General features: G+C 44.3%; 1 protein-coding gene across 1 annotated transcript in view; it reads left to right on the top strand.

Moving 5' to 3' along the window:
* CNTNAP2 (contactin associated protein 2) overlaps positions 1 to 10737 on the top strand; it is a 3158824-nt gene extending 3148087 nt beyond the window's left edge. Inside the window, exons 23-24 of the mRNA XM_077269131.1 lie at positions 4116 to 4190; positions 9680 to 10737. Of these exons, the coding sequence (XP_077125246.1) occupies positions 4116 to 4190; positions 9680 to 9879 (275 nt within the window). The 3' untranslated portion in view covers positions 9880 to 10737. The remainder of the gene's footprint in view (positions 1 to 4115; positions 4191 to 9679) is intronic.
* Positions 10738 to 16642: the final 5905 nt, after the last annotated feature.

Here is a 16642-nt window from a genome sequence, read left to right as displayed (position 1 = left end):
GTGCTGAGTGAGAAACGAGATCAAAGCAAGAAGGAGAATACCAGTAGGAGTCGTGCTGTAAGATCGAGGCTACATCCTACTGAGGTGCAAACAACCGGTGGCCGGAACGCCAAGGAGGTACAGAGCTCTAAGCCATACTTCAAACCAACGGCAGGACAGTCAGTCACAGGCGGGCTGTCTCACCTAAATCACCTACGCAGACATAGGGGGCAACCTTTGGAGAGGGGCGACTCTAGGGTCCCGGAAGAGCTCCGAGCCTACCCGTCATACGGTTGCTTCCCAACCATAACACCAGGGAGGGACGGAGGATTAGCAGAAGATCATCTAATCGAGTTGTGAGGGAACACGAGAAACAGACATAACAGTTGTGGGGACTATCCCATAAGCTCAGCAGGGGAGGACCACAACACATAGCACTAGTAGGAAGGCACAGATTTCCACCTGCAAAGGGAACTCTGGAGGTGCCATCGGACCGGCCAGACTTGCGCAGCCTGGTTAACCGTATTCCGGATTGAGGACTTTGAGACCTTCAGTAAAGAGGTAAAGAGACTGCAACCTGGTGTCCTCGTTATTAACTGCGACCGGCACTACACCGCACCACTACCACCATCTACATCTAGAACTGTACGTCCCCCTCAGCAGGGTCACGGACCGGGTCTAGCCACCGTGACAACCCCAGAGCAGAGACTCACAGGCCCGGTACCGGGTACCCCTCGGCCCTGCGGCAGTGGGGGCGCTGCACATGCACGGCCGAAACTCCACCCCTTCCTCCCCGGACCTTGCAATGGGGCAGCGGAAGCGTCCTAAGACTGCTTCCACTGCCCACGTCGGGCATTTTTTTCACAGTATGCGTCGGTACGTCGGGCCGACGCTAGTGTGAAAGCAGCCTAAGTTGGTTACCAGTCAGTGATTCAAACCAGTTTTAATATATAATAAATAAATCTTGGTCAACTAGCCAGTGGAAAAGGTAATTTTCAGAATTAGTATGTAACAGTGCATTATAACATTTTATTTTTTTGCTTTGTCCCAATTAATTTGCACAGCACTGTAGCTGCAGCTATCCGGGGGGTTAAACGAGGGTTGTGGTATGCTGTCCGACAGTACAGACCACAGAGTACTGTCCTGTAACCGGCCCTGGGCTCTCTGCACATGCACTGACTGTCACTGGGCGCGCGGTGCCTCTCACTCTAGCTGTCTCGCTGGTGGCACCGGGAGCTAGCTGCTGCGGGCCGACACTTCGGGTGCGGAGTGCTCTGCCCACCTTGCTGCTCACATGCTGATGGCGGGAACCTCTCTGTCCCTTCGTGCGCTTTTGCCTCAGCTTCCGGCCTCGTTTCCTGTCTAAACCTGCCCCAATGCCCGGGTCATGAAGCCTGTGCGGTTCCCTATTCCTTCCCCTGGAAAACATGGGACGCAGCCTCGACAGTTCCGGACCCGGCTCAGTGCAGGTACCCGCAGCCCGGTCTATCTCCTTACAATAACAGGAGATTTGAAAAATCACAGGGCTCAGGACAGTGAGAGCCATGATTAGCAGACTTGCTGGAGAAACCAATACTGGGGGGAGGGAGTTTGGAACAGAAGCTTGGTAGCAGCTGAGATGGAGGGGAAGGATGTGAGCAGCTAACTGCTGTATAGAGATGCTGTGGGCTGGAGAGAGGTGTCTGGAATATTAGTACTTAACTCCTCTCCTGGAATATAACTCCTGCGCACTCTTGGCACTAAAGGCCAACCTCCATGGAAATATGCTATGAAAGACAAAATCTCTCATACTCTAACTAAAGCAATTTAATAACTTTAAGAATACCACTTTAAAGGTAAGATATCACCAGGTTTTTACCACCTAATCTGAGAGCAGTATAATGTCAGGGCAGACCCTGATCCAAGTAATGTATCACTTCCTGGCTGCTTAGTGTAGTTTTGATAAAAATCACTGCTTTATCAGCAGGAGATTATCACTAGAAGATTACTAAACCTGCTGCCAGGCAGTCAAGCATATTTATGAGCTCTGTACAACCCCACCACTGATTGGCATGTACACTGTACTTTGGCAGAAATCTGCCAATCAGTGGTGCGGGGGGGGGGGTTATGCTGATGTTTTAATTTTTTTCTCGTTAAGCCACTTACCAATCAGATTAATTCTTTTTATATATTGATAGATCGGGCTATTCTGATCTATACCAAATATGTGTATTTTTTTAATTGTTTCATTTTGAATGGAGGGTAATTTAAACTTTTTTTTAATTTTTTTACATTTTTAAAAACATTTTTTTTTACTTTTCATTTGCTTCAGTAATCTCCATGGGATCCATCCAAACGCCTGTGCTACACACAGCAGGGCTTCAGCCACCCCATCGGTGACCCGTGGTCATGTGACACAGGCACCGATGAGCAGGGTTTGTGATGCATTCTGGTGCGATCATGTAAAATGCCCCTGTCAGAGATTGACAGGGGCATTTAACATGTTAACAGCTGTGGGTGGAGCACAATTCCATGTTCCAATTCTGTTGGGGGCCCATGTCAGCTGATGAAATCAGCTGACATGTGCCGGAAAAGTTAAGGCCCCGTCTCACATAGCGATTTACCAACGATCACGACCAGCGATACGACCTGGCCGTGATCGTTGGTAAGTCGCTGTGTGGTCGCTGGAGAGCTGTCACACAGACAGCTCTCTCCAGCGACCAACGATCAGGGGAACGACTTCGGCATCGTTGAAACTGTCTTCAACGATGCCGAAGTCCCCCTGCAGCACCCGGGTAACCAGGGTAAACATCGGGTTACTAAGCGCAGGGCCGCGCTTAGTAACCCGATGTTTACCCTGGTTACCAAAAAAAACAAACAGTACATACTCGCCTTTCGGTGTCCCTTGCCGTCTGCTTCCTGCTCTGACTGAGCCACCGTACAGTGAGAGCGCAGCGGTGACGTCACTGCTGTGATCTGCTCTCACTGTACGGCGGCTCAGTCAGAGCAGGAAGCAGACGGCAAGGGACACCGAAAGGCGAGTATGTACTGTTTGTTTTTTTTGGTAACCAGGGTAAACATCGGGTTACTAAGCGCGGCCCTGCGCTTAGTAACCCGATGTTTACCCTGGTTACCAGTGAAGACATCGCTGGATCGGTGTCACACACACCGATTCAGCGATGTCAGCGGGACCTCAATGACCAAAAAAAGGTCCAGGCCATTCCGACACGACCAGCGATCTCACAGCAGGGGCCTGATCGCTGGTACGTGTCACACATAGCGAGATCGCTACTGAGGTCGCTGTTGCGTCACAAAACTAGTGACTCAGCAGCGATCTCGCTAGCGATCTCGCTATGTGAGACGGGGCCTTTACGCGCTCATCATCAGAGCCAACAGAAAACAGATGGAGGCGACCTTAGACGTACCTATTTGTCTAAGGTCGGAAAGGGGTTAAAAGAGATTTGAGCTGCAATTCTCAGGATATGGACACCAAACAGTGTATGGATCTGGGGTATTCTGTTTTATACACTGTTTGCAGCTGACCACTTTGAAGTTGATAAAAACTGATTGGAGAAGAGGTGCTGGATGTTGTACCTCAATGATCTGATATGATAAGCTATTCTAAAGATAGGTCAACATCAAATTAGTGGACAATCCCTTTATTACTCCATGTGCAAAATCTGTTACTGGGCCACCAATTTCTATTTGCAACCTTTTAAACTAGTTTCTCATGAAGAAAGGATTTTTAGGCACCTGGGACAGGGCTACATTTTACATCATGTAATGACATCTCTCTATGACACAATGATAAAATAGATATGCAATAAACATGCAAAGTTAGTATTCAACAATAAAAGTGCAAATTGTATATGTAGTGGGAAAAATAAGTATTGAAACATCACCAGTTTTCTAAGTAAATCTATAAGTGCTATTGAGGTGAAATTATCACCAGATGTCAGTAACAACCATCCAATGCACACAGGCAAAGAAATCATAGCACAGATGTCTATAAATTAAGTTATGTATAATAATGAGAAATGACACAGGGATAAAGTATTATACCATGTTTAGACATATATTTGCTTAGAAAATTGTTATATATACACGCACACAGAGCTTTTGTGGGTATTTATTTTTTAATTTTTTGTTCATAACAGAAACTGCTAATTTCCCAAACAATGAAGGACAAGCCATTACAGATGGAGTTAACAGGAATTCTGCTATTATTGGAGGTAAGATAACTTGATTCCATTTCTTCAAGGACAGAAGACAGATATGCTTAGACTTCTAGATTTTTGGAATGCGTTTCAGTGTAAAAACCATACCACCAAAAGCTATATCGCTAAACCATGACCAATTGTCATAGGAAAGTATTGTTAAAATCACAGTAAAAATGTCCTATAAAAGCCAGCCTTAGTCTGTATGAAGTAAAAGTTAGCCATTCAGAAAAGGAAAGGAAGAAATTTAGTAGGGGTTTAGAAAACACTGATGTCCTTTGTTCCTAATCAGGAAATTAACAGTCTCAATTTTACTGGGACAGTCCATAAAACCTGCAATAGATGAAAGGCTTGGTAAAGCAGTGCCCAATGTCATTTGGGGGGCGTTCTTACCTAGTTTCCAGTGCTGTTCTGGTCCTCTTCTCACTCATATGACTGCAATAACAACTCACCTCATCACACTGGGGTTTATCTGTCACCCCGGAAGTCATTTTTACAGTGTAAGTCTATAGAGGGTCAGTATGAGGCTACATTGGCTCACTGTAAACGTGACTTCTGGCTCACAGATAGAGCACAGTGTGAGTTGGAATTGCAGTCACTTAGGTGAGAAGAGGATGGAGCGGTACTGGAAACCAGGCACGTTTATTAACACACTTACACTTCATTACACACATATTTGGATAAATTTAGGGAATAAATATTTTACTGCTTCTTTAAACATCAAGTTCAAATGTGAGATACTGCAGCACTTCAAAATCAATAAAAAACAACTTTGTTCATATGAATTCATGTGGAATAAAAATAATTAAATGTCATTATTAAGTCCACCTATATGGTCGAAATGCGTTGGACTCCTGGATTTTAATTTTTTGTGTTCCATGTGCTTATATGAGTAATAAAAAAATATGTTTTTTTATTATTTTGGAGTGCTAGAGCACCTCACATTTGAACTGGATGCTTGATTCTGATTAACCTTGTGAAACGCTGATTGTGTTTCCTCTTGAATGAAACCCTGCTATAAACGGTGAGCTGATCAATCTAAGATTTTTTGTCTCACTTAAATATGTAACCACAAGATAAAGATAGGAAGGAAAATGAAAGTGGAATATAAAAACACTCGATCACACAGTTAAAGATATATGTTACAGTACCATGATTCAACTAACCAGGGCTGCCACCAGGAATTTCAGGGCCTCATACTGGCAACATTTTTGAGCCGCCTCGAGACTCTCCAGGCTCCACCCCTCGAACCTTCTACAGTCACACCACCAACTCTTGGAAAAACTCCACTTCTGCACCTTGTCCTCACCAATCACACATTAACACCATATCACATACATAGCCATCAGCCAAAAGATTTTTTTAAGTCACCACCACGACAAGAAACACTCTTTTGACATGGCCCTACTCTACTCTAACCTATTAAACATTACTTAAAACACCCAATACTCTTTTTAGATATATTTTTATTTATTTTTCTTTAAGGGAATGTGTCATATACATTTTTTTTAAATGACGAATAATACCACATACAGTACAATGGACAAATACCATCACACCATGACCAGACCACATATTACAACCACATAGTGACAGAAAAATACCACATACAAGGGACAAATACAGCCACATCATGACCAGATCAAGTCTATGAGAGCATTGTTCAGGCAACAAATACTTTTTTCCCCCACTGTACAGGTGCATCTCATAAAATTAGAATACCAACAAAAAGTTAATTTATTTCAGTCCTTCAATACAGAAAGTGAAACTCGTATATTAGATAGAGTCATTACAAACAGGGTGATGGATTTCAAGTGTGTATTTCTTTTAATGTTGATGATTATGTCTTGCAGCCAATGAAAACCCCAAAGTCATTATCTCAGTAAATTAGAATACTTTATAACAGCAGCTTGAAAAAATGATTTTAAAATCTGAAATGTTGGCCTACTGAAATGTATGTTCAGTAAATGCACTCAATACTTGGTTAGGGCTTGTTTAGCATCTATTACTGCATCAATGCGGCGTGGCATGGAGGTGATCAGCCTGTGGCACTACTGAATTGTTATGGAAGCCCAGGTTGCTTTGATAGCAGCCTTCAGCTCATCTGCATTGCTGGGTCTGGTGTCGCTCATCTTCCTCTTGACAATACCCCATAGATTCTCTATGGAGTTAAGGTCAGTCAAGTTTGCTAGCCAATCAAGCACAGTGATACTATTGTTTGTAAACCAGGTGTTGGTACTTTTGGCAGTGTGGAAAGGTGCCAAAGCGCTGAGTTTGGTCTTGATAAAACACAGTGTACCTAAACCAGCAGATGACATGGCTCACGAAACCATCTTTAATTGTGGATACTTCACACTAGACCTTGGAAATCAAGGTCCCAGAGTCTGGAGGAAGAATGGAGACACAGACAATCCAAGCTGCTTGAGGTCTAGTGTGAAGTTTCTACAATCAGTGATGGTTTGGGGAGCTATGTCATCTGCCCGTGTAGGTCCACTGTGTTTTATCAAGACCAAAGTCAGCGCAGCCGTCTACCAGGAAATTTTAGAGCACTTCATGCTTCCCTCTGCAGACAAGCTTTTTGGAGATGGAAATTTCATTCTCCAGCAGGACTTGGCACCTGTCCACACTGCCAAAAGTACCAATACCTGGTTTAAAAACAACAGTATCACTGTGCTTGATTGGGCAGCAAACTTGTCTGACCTTAACCCCATAGAGAACCTATGGGGTAATGTCAAGAAGAAGATGAGACACCAGACCCAACAATGCAGACGAGCTGAAGGCTGCTATCAAAGCAACCTGGGCTTCCATAACACCTCAGCAGTGCCATAGGCTGATCGCTTCCATGCCACGCCGCATTGATGCAGTAATTGATGCCAAAGGAGCCCCGAACAAGTATTGAGTGCATTTACTGAATATACATTTCAGTAGGCCAACATTTAGAATATTAAAATTATTTTTTCAAGCTGGAGTTATAAAGTATTCTAATTTACTGAGATAATGACTTTTGGGTTTTCATTGACTGTAAGCCATAATCATCAACATTAACAGAAATAAACACTTGAAGTATATCACTCTGTTTGTAAGGACTCTATATATGAGTTTCACTTTTTGAAGAACTGAAATAAATTAACTTTTTGATGATATCCTAATTTTGTGAGATGCACCTGTATGTAGTAGCTGTTCTTGTGTCGTGCAGCTCAACTCATACTACTTACTACTAAAACTGGTGGTATTGCTGAATGGGCATCCGACATGCCATAGCTGAGAAATGAAGATTTCAAACCACATGCTTGCAAGTGCTTTGGAGGTGTGGAAATGCCCCCAAAGCAGGGTCGTACTGGCCCACCAGAGAACCGGAGCATTCTCCGGTGTCCCCAGGCACTGACACCTGCTGGCATATTGGCCAGCAGCTGCCTAGGGCCCCCACTGCTCCAGGAGCCCCCCAGCTAGTGTTGTGTTGCTAATAGCGGCACACCCAGCTGCTATGGGGCCCCTGAGTCAAGGGGGGCCCTCCCAGTGCTAGTGAGCAGCAGCTGGAGACAGTAGCCTGTCCCTGCTGCAAAAGAGAAATAAATAATCATGCTTCCCCACACCCCCACGGGCGTGGAGATGAGTGAATACCATTTTACTTTGATAGTGGGCAGCGTTAGCCACAGGCTGAGGCTTACACTGTCCGCCAGTGCTGCTGAATCGGGGCCCCAGAGGTGGCCCTAAAGGGCGGTGAACCCTGATTGCGATCCCTGCAGCTTGGGACTGTAGCAGAGCTGCAGGGATCCAATGCCATCCTCATTCCTGCCCGCCTGCCCGGCACTTCCTATCTGACTCCAGTGCAGCTTGTTGATGTCATCATTCAGAGCGACTGTTTCTGAGAAAAAGCTGCCGGGAAGTGCTGTGGCCGCTGGGAGCGTGCAGAGAGTTGAGTGGGTGCTGTGTGGGTGTGTCTCTGCCTGCCTGCGTGTGTATGTGGTGCGATGTGGTGCTTTGTGTGTGTGTGTGTGTGTGTGTGTGTGTGTGAGAGTGGTGTGGTGCTGTCTGTGTGTGGTGCTGTATGTGTGATAGTGATGTTGTGTGTGTATTGGAGATTGGCAATGATTTGGGTGATGGCGTGGTGGGGGAGAAGGCAATGATGGTGGTGGAGGGAGGCAATGATGGTGGTGGTAGGAGAGGCAATGATGATGGTGGTGGAGGCAATGATGATGGTGGTGGGGGAGGCAATGATAGAGGTGGTGGAATGGGCAATGATGGTGGTGGAGGGAGGCAATGATGGAGGTGGTGGAATGGGCAATGATGGGGTGGTGGGGGAGAAGACAATGATGGTTGTGGTGGAAAGGACAAAGATGGTAGTGGTGGAAAGGACAAAGATGGTAGTGTGGTGGAAAGGACAATGGTGGTGGGGGAGGAGGCAATGATGGAGGTGGTGGGAGAGAAAGCAGTGATGGAGGTGGTGATGAGTACAATGATGGGGTGGAGGGGGAGAACAATGATGGTGGTGGAGGGGGGCCTGCATTATACCCTTTAAGGGGGGCTGCATTATACCCTATGAGGGGGCTACATTATAATTCTGTGGGGGCTGCATTATTCTCTCAGGGGGCTACATCATACTATATGAGGGGAGCTGCATTATGCCCTATGAGGGAGCTACAGTATATTCTATGGGGGCTGCCTTATGAGGGGGCTACATTATATTCTGTGGAGGGGCTGCATTATACTATATGAGAGGGCTGTATTATGCCATATGAGGGTGCTCCATTATATTCTATGGGGGGTTGCATTATACCTTATGAGGGGGTTGCATTATATTTTGTGGGGTGCTGGATTATACTCTATGAGGGGGGCTGCCTTATTTTACATGAGGGAGGCTACATTATATTCTATGAGGGGGCTACTTTATATTCTATGAGGGGGCTACCCCAACCCCTGCTTCATAATTAAGACGTGTATTACCTTATATTATACCCTGATATTAGTGTGTTTTACCACACAATTGATGGTCTTGAATTTATTTCTATGTAGCTACATAGTGGGCCCAAAGAATGATTTTCTCTGGTGGGCCCAAGGTGCCCCAGTCCGACTCTGCCCCAAAGCACTGACAGGCTAATTTGTATATGGTTTCAAAGCTTAATTTTTCAGCAAAGGAACATAGGTCTTATTTTTATTGTTGTACTATTACCTAAATAGTCTTACCACCAGTTTCCATAGTAAAATCATCCCGACAGCTTATCTTTAATATAGTCGTTACAGGAAGTTCTACTCTCTCAACAAGATGGCTACTAAGCACCATGAAGAATGAGATAATGACAAAAATGTCTTGTAGCTTTTGGATAAAAAGCAAGGAGAAATCACATGGTCCTAGATGGTAGAAAACTCTCTTCTATGACAGACATCTAGGAATTAGTAGGTCAAAAATATATTAATGACTTTAAGGAAAAGTCTATGTAGAATTTCTTAACATATAATCTCTATATATTATGACATCTTTATGCATTGTCTTTCTTTTCCTCCAGGTATCATAGCAGTGGTGATCTTCACCATTCTTTGCACCTTGGTGTTTTTAATACGCTACATGTTCCGCCACAAGGGCACCTACCACACAAATGAAGCCAAGGGAGCCGAATCTGCCGACAATGCTGATGCAGCCATTATAAACAATGACCCCAACTTTACCGAGACCATTGATGAAAGTAAAAAGGAATGGCTTATCTAAGAGTATTCAACGTGGTCAGAGTTGGTTCTAGTGTGTGGCTAGGGACTGCGTCTCACCAGTTCTTGGTTTCGGAATTCTCCGTGCAAGATCAGCACAACCTGAAGGCCCTGAAGGTTCACTCAATACACTGACAAAATACAAATCTTAAACTGTGATAAAGGCATTTGAAAGTAATTTTTAGTTACATCTACAGTTGGGTTTTACTCTTCTGTATTTCCCTGTCTAAAAAAAAAAAAAAACAAAATTTCAGCTTTTAGAGTTTCGGCATTGGTTTGGGTTCGTCAGTAATATCTGTATTTTTTGTGTGTGTTTAGAGGCAATCTAATAACTAAGCAATGTTAAAGGGCCGGTTTTCTAAAATTTTATAAGCCCTAAGATAATTAAAGAAGTCAACGTATATATATATATATATATATATATATATATATATATATATATATATATACACACAGCTGATTATATGTAAACCTATGCAAGGGCTTATATATAATCCCGCACACACATTATTGTTCTAAGACTCATCTATTTCCTTTTTTCTCCATATGATAAAATACTTTTCATTGCATGCATAGGCACTGCAGTAACTCAGAATGGTTCAGGGTGGAGAATCACCATGCCAATAAAGAATGTATTTGCCATTATTTTTAGAGATTGTTGCTATATTATAACAAGCACAGGGATAGATAACCTGTGACATTGGCACACTGACCGATCCGGGACTCAGAGGTCAGTGACCGCTATACAGCCACAAGTTGCCTAACTCTGAAATAAGGGGATATCTTGGTGTAACAAAAAAATCTGAATGGTATACATTGCAAAAGAAAAATATACTAAAATATATTGCACCTTTTTCTGAAACTGTGGTCTGTGATTTATTTTCGGCTCTTGTACACCTAACATTATAAACAACATACATTCTGCTAAATTATTTAAAAATGTCATTCTATAATGAAATGTTATAACTTCCTCATAAACTTTGTGTTTTCACTTTTTACAATTATCTACATATTTGCAGTCACTGAATACTAAATACCAGTATGTTAAAGAAGAGGTTGGACAAGGAAATGACATCACAATTCTTTTTTTGGTTAAATAATATATCTTTATTTAGCTTACAAAAACGCATACAAATCCGCATGAAAAAAACGCATGAAAATCCACATCAAAAATGCATAAAAATCGCATCAAATACACACAGATTTTCATCTGCGTTTTCTACCAAGAGAGGAAGATTCCGCACAGAAAATTCCAAAGACAAATCCGCAACGTGTGCACATAGCCTAACTGTCACGCGATTCAAAATTTTGGTAATCCTGTAAGGACCTACAAATTTGGGAGAAATCTTCTTTGAAGCCACGATAAGATGTTAATTTTTCGAGGATAACCACACAAACTCCGTCACTCTAAAGAAAGGGGCCTTTCTACATCTACAGATTGCTATCTTTTTGGCCCGATCCCTAGTCACTAAAAAACCTACCGGACCTGTCGGTTGTTTAAACACTTGACAGTATCAACATGCAAAAGGTTTTTATGATTGGTCAAGAACTTTACTTTATGTCTAGAACCCTCCAACCAGTGTCTTCATTTCTCAAAGGCTCTTTTAATTGCCAAAAGCTGACTATCACGATCATATTTGCATTCAGCTTGAGAGAACTTCTGGAAATAAAACACAGTGATGAAGGTAACCATCTTTTTTTGCAAAAGCACAGCCACCATCCCCACAGCAGAAAAGTCTACTTTGTCCACAAAATTCAGATCGATATCTCATTGACTGAGAAGAGAAGCTTCAGAAAAGGCTGTTTTGAGAGAAGAAAAAGTATTAACTGCCTCGGCTGGCAAGGAGGAAAAGTCTGTTCCCTGTTGTGAACTCTGTTTTCGGGCTCCCTCTTGTGGTCACTGGTGGTATGGTGTGACTTTTGCTTTGGGCTCCCCCTGGTGGCTTTGTTTGTTATCCTGCTGGTCTCTGGCTATCAGCTGGTTCGTTATCCTCTGGGAGGTTCCTATATAGCTCTGTTTTACTTCCACTTGTGGCCGGCTGTCGATGTAATCAGTGCTACTCAGATTCCTTCTGACTACCTTGCTCCCAGTCCATCCAGGATAAGCTAAGTTTTGTTTGCTCATTTTTTGATCAGCAGTGTTTATCATGTTTTCTGTTCCAGCTTGCTAAAATGTAATTCCCTCGCTTGCTGGTTGCTCTAGTGGGCTGAGTTTCTCCCCACACACCGTTAGTTGGTGTGTGGGTTCTTGAAATCTCAGGATGGATATTTTGTAAGGGTTTTTTATTGATCGCATAGACCCCTGCTCTATTTTCTGCTTTCTAGTACTAGTGGGCCTCTTTTGCTGAATCTGATTTCATCCCTATGTATGTGCCTTCTTCTTACTTCACCGTTAATATTTGTTGGGGGCTTCTATATCTTTGGGGATTATTTCTCTGGAGGCAAGCGAGGTCTTTCTTTCTCTTTAGGGGTAGCTAGTTCCTCAGGCTGGCTCGAGACGTCTAAGAATTTTTTAGGCACGTTCACCGGCTACCTCTAGTTGTTTTGGATAGGTTCAGATTTGCGATCAGTCCAGTTACCATCTCCCTAGAGCTCGTCCTTAGTTTAATCACTTGCTGATCTATTTGTGATCCTCCGCCACTAGGGATCATAACAGTACAGCCAGCCTGTAAAGTGTTAATTGCATGGCAGAAGCAGGAGAAAAGAAGCCTTGAGAAATTTTTTTTTTTTTTTTTGCCGTGTGTCTAGCTGCTGTGGCTAGCTTCTCTCCTCCTCTTAATCTTGGTGTGGCTCTGAGTTCAGCTGCTGACATGGATGTCCAGTCTGGATCATCTTGCTGCTAGGGTTCAAAGTATTCAGGATTTTGTTGTTCACAGTCCTATGTCAGAGCCTAGAATACCTATTCTGGAGTTGTTTTCTGGAGATAGATCTAGGTTCCTGAATTTTAGGAACAATTGTAAGTTGTTTCTTTCTTTGAAACCTTGTTCCTCTGGTGATGCCGTTCAGCAAGTTAAGATTATCATTTCCTTTTTGCGTGGTGACCCCCAAGATTGGGCCTTCGCATTGGCGCCAGGGGATCCTGCATTGCTTAGTGTAGATGCGTTTTTTCTAGCCCTTGGATTGCTCTATGTGGAACCTAATCTTGAGAACCAGGCTGAAAAAACGTTATTGGCCCTCTCGCAGGGGCAAGATGAAGCAGAGGTGTACTGCCAGAAATTTCGGAAATGGTCGGTGCTTACTCAGTGGAATGAGTGTGCCCTGGCTGCAAATTTCAGAGAAGGTCTTTCTGAAGCCATTAAGAATGTCATGGTGGGGTTCCCTACGCCTGCAGGTCTGAATGAGTCAATGACTCTGGCCATTCAGATTGATCGGCGTTTGCGTGAGCGCAAACCTGTGCACCATTTGGCGATGTCTTCTGAACAGACACCTGAATCTATGCAATGTGACAGAATTCTGACCAGAAGTGAACGGCAAAATTATAGACGGCAAAATGGGTTGTGCTTTTACTGTGGTGACTCAGCTCATGTTATCTCAGCATGCTCTAAGCGCAAAAAAAAGGTTGATAAATCTGTCACCATTGGTACTTTACAGCCTAAGTTCATTTTGTCTGTTACCCTGATTTGTTCCCTGTCATCTTACCCGGTTAATGCTTTTGTAGATTCAGGTGCCGCCCTGAGTCTGATGGATTGGTCATTTGCCAGGCGCTGTGGTTTTGATTTGGAGCCTTTAAAATTCCCTATTCCACTAAGGGGAATTGATTCTACACCATTGGCTACGAATAGACCTCAGTACTGGACACAAGTGACCATGTGCATGACTCCTGTTCATCGGGAGGTGATTCGCTTTCTTGTACTGCATAATTTGCATGATGTTGTCGTGTTGGGTCTACCATGGTTGCAGACTCATAATCCAGTCCTGGATTGGAAAGCTATGTCGGTGTCAAGTTGGGGTTGTCAGGGAATTCATGGTGACGCTCCTGTGGTGTCAGTTGCTTCGTCCACTCCTTCTGAAGTCCCTATGTTTTTGTCAGACTACCAGGATGTATTTGAGGAGCCCAAACTCAATTCTCTACCTCCTCATAGGGACTGTGATTGTGCTATAAATTTGATTCCTGGTAGTAAGTTTCCTAAGGGACGACTTTTCAATTTATCTGTGCCGGAGCATGCTGCCATGCGGAGTTATATAAAGGAGTCTTTAGAGAAGGGACATATTTGCCCGTCCTCATCCCCTCTTGGTGCAGGATTCTTTTTTGTGGCTAAAAAGGATGGTTCCCTGAGACCCTGTATTGATTATCGCCTTTTGAATAAAATCACGGTCAAATTTCAGTATCCTTTGCCATTGTTAACTGATTTGTTTGCTCGCATTAGGGGGTCTAGTTGGTTCACCAAGATAGATCTTCGTGGTGCGTATAACCTTGTGCGTATAAAACAGGGTGATGAATGGAAAACTGCATTTAATACGCCTGAAGGCCATTTTGAGTACTTGGTGATGCCTTTTGGACTTTCTAATGCTCCTTCAGTCTTTCAGTCCTTTATGCATGACATCTTCCGTGAATATCTGGATAAGTTTATGATTCTGTATCTGGATGATATTCTGGTTTTTTCGGATGATTGGGAGTCTCATGTTAAGCAGGTCAGGATGGTCTTTCAGGTCCTACGTGACAATGCTTTATTTGTGAAGGGCTCAAAATGTCTTTTTGGAGTCCAGAAGATTTCTTTTTTGGGTTTCATTTTTTCTCCTTCTACTATTGAGATGGACCCAGTCAAGGTTCAGGCTATTCATGACTGGACGCAGCCTACATCTGTTAAGAGTCTTCAGAAGTTCTTGGGTTTTGCTAATTTTTACCGTCGCTTCATAGCTAATTTTTCTGGCGTTGTTAAGCCTTTGACGGATTTAACCAAGAAGGGTTCTGATGTGACTAATTGGTCTTCTGCGGCTGTGGAGGCCTTTCGGGAGCTGAAGCGTCGGTTTTCTTTGGCTCCGGTCTTATGTCAGCCTGATGTCTCACTTCCCTTCCAGGTGGAGGTTGATGCTTCTGAGATTGGAGCGGGGGCTGTTTTGTCGCAGAGAAGCCCCGATGGCTCTGTGATGAAGCCATGTGCTTTCTTTTCAAGAAAGTTTTCGCCTGCCGAGCGGAATTATGATGTCGGTAATCGGGAGCTGTTGGCTATGAAGTGGGCATTTGAGGAGTGGCGACATTGGCTCGAGGGAGCTAAACATCGTGTGGTGGTCTTGACTGACCACAAGAATTTGATTTATCTCGAGTCGGCCAAGCGGCTGAATCCCAGACAGGCTCGTTGGTCGTTGTTTTTCTCTCGTTTTGATTTCATGGTCTCGTACCTGCCGGGTTCGAAGAATGTGAAAGCTGATGCTCTTTCTAGGAGTTTTGTGCCTGACTCTCCTGGAGATTCAGAGCCGGCTGGTATCCTTAGAGAAGGGGTGATTTTGTCTGCCATCTCCCCAGATTTGCGACGTGTGCTGCAAGAGTTTCAGGCGGATAGACCTGACCGCTGTCCACCGGAGAGACTGTTTGTCTTTGTTTTGGCGGACCTTTTGTGCTAAGTTGGGCATTGAATTGTCTTTTTCGTCGGCCTTCCATCCTCAGACGAATGGCCAAACCGAGCGAACTAATCAGACCTTGGAGACTTATTTAAGATGTTTTGTTTCTGCTGACCAGGACGACTGGGTTACTTTTTTACCGTTGGCCGAGTTTGCCCTTAATAATCGGGCTAGTTCTGCTACTTTGGTTTCTCCTTTTTTTTGTAATTTGGGGTTTCAACCTCGTTTTTCCTCGGGTCAGGTGGAGCCTTTTGACTGTCCTGGAGTGGATGTTGTGGTGGATAGGTTGCATCAGATTTGGAATCATGTGGTGGACAATTTGAAGTTGTCACAAGAGAAGGCTCAGCTCTTTGCCAACCGCCGTTGCTGTGTGGGTCCCCGACTTCGCGTTGGGGACTTGGTGTGGTTGTCTTCTCGCTTCGTTCCTATGAAGGTCTCCTCTCCTAAGTTCAAGCCTCGGTTTATCGGTCCTTATAAGATTCTGGAAGTCCTTGGCCCTGTGTCATTCCGTCTGGACCTCCCGGCATCATTTGCTATTCATAATGTGTTCCATCGCTCGTTGTTGCGGAGGTATGTGGTACCTGTGGTTCCTCCGGTTGAGCCTCCTGCCCCGGTGCTGGTTGAGGGAGAATTGGAATACGTGGTGGAGAAGATCTTGGATTCTCGTGTTTCTAGACGGAGGCTCCAGTATTTGGTCAAGTGGAAGGGCTATGGTCAGGAGGATAATTCTTGGGTTGTCGCCTCTGATGTTCATGCGGCCGATTTGGTTCGTGCCTTCCATGTGGCTCATCCTGATCGCCCTGGGGGTTTTCATGAGGGTTCGGTGACCCCTCCTTAAGGGGGGGTACTGTTTTGAACTCTGTTTTCGGGCTCCCTCTTGTGGTCACTGGTGGTATGGTGTGACTTTTGCTTTGGGCTCCCCTGTCATGAATCCCAATGGCTAGGGATAGCACAGGACAAGCAAAGTACAAATATATTACGGACGAGCTCTAGGGTGATGGAACCTGGGCTGACCGCTGCCCTACGCCTGACAAACGCAACTAGAGATAGCCAGGGAGCGTGCCTACGTTGGTTCTAGACGCCACGCACCAGCCTAAGAGCTAACTAGCACTGCAGAGAAAATAAAGACCTCACTTGCCTCCAGAGGAATGAACCCCAAAAGATATAGTTGCCCCCCACATGTATTGACGGTGAAATGAGAGGAAGGC

The sequence above is a fragment of the Ranitomeya variabilis genome, chromosome 6, assembly GCF_051348905.1.
Source record: "Ranitomeya variabilis isolate aRanVar5 chromosome 6, aRanVar5.hap1, whole genome shotgun sequence".
Lineage (NCBI taxonomy): Eukaryota > Metazoa > Chordata > Amphibia > Anura > Dendrobatidae > Ranitomeya > Ranitomeya variabilis.
Note: the sequence above shows the minus strand (reverse complement) of the source record. Positions and strands in the feature narration are given on the sequence as shown.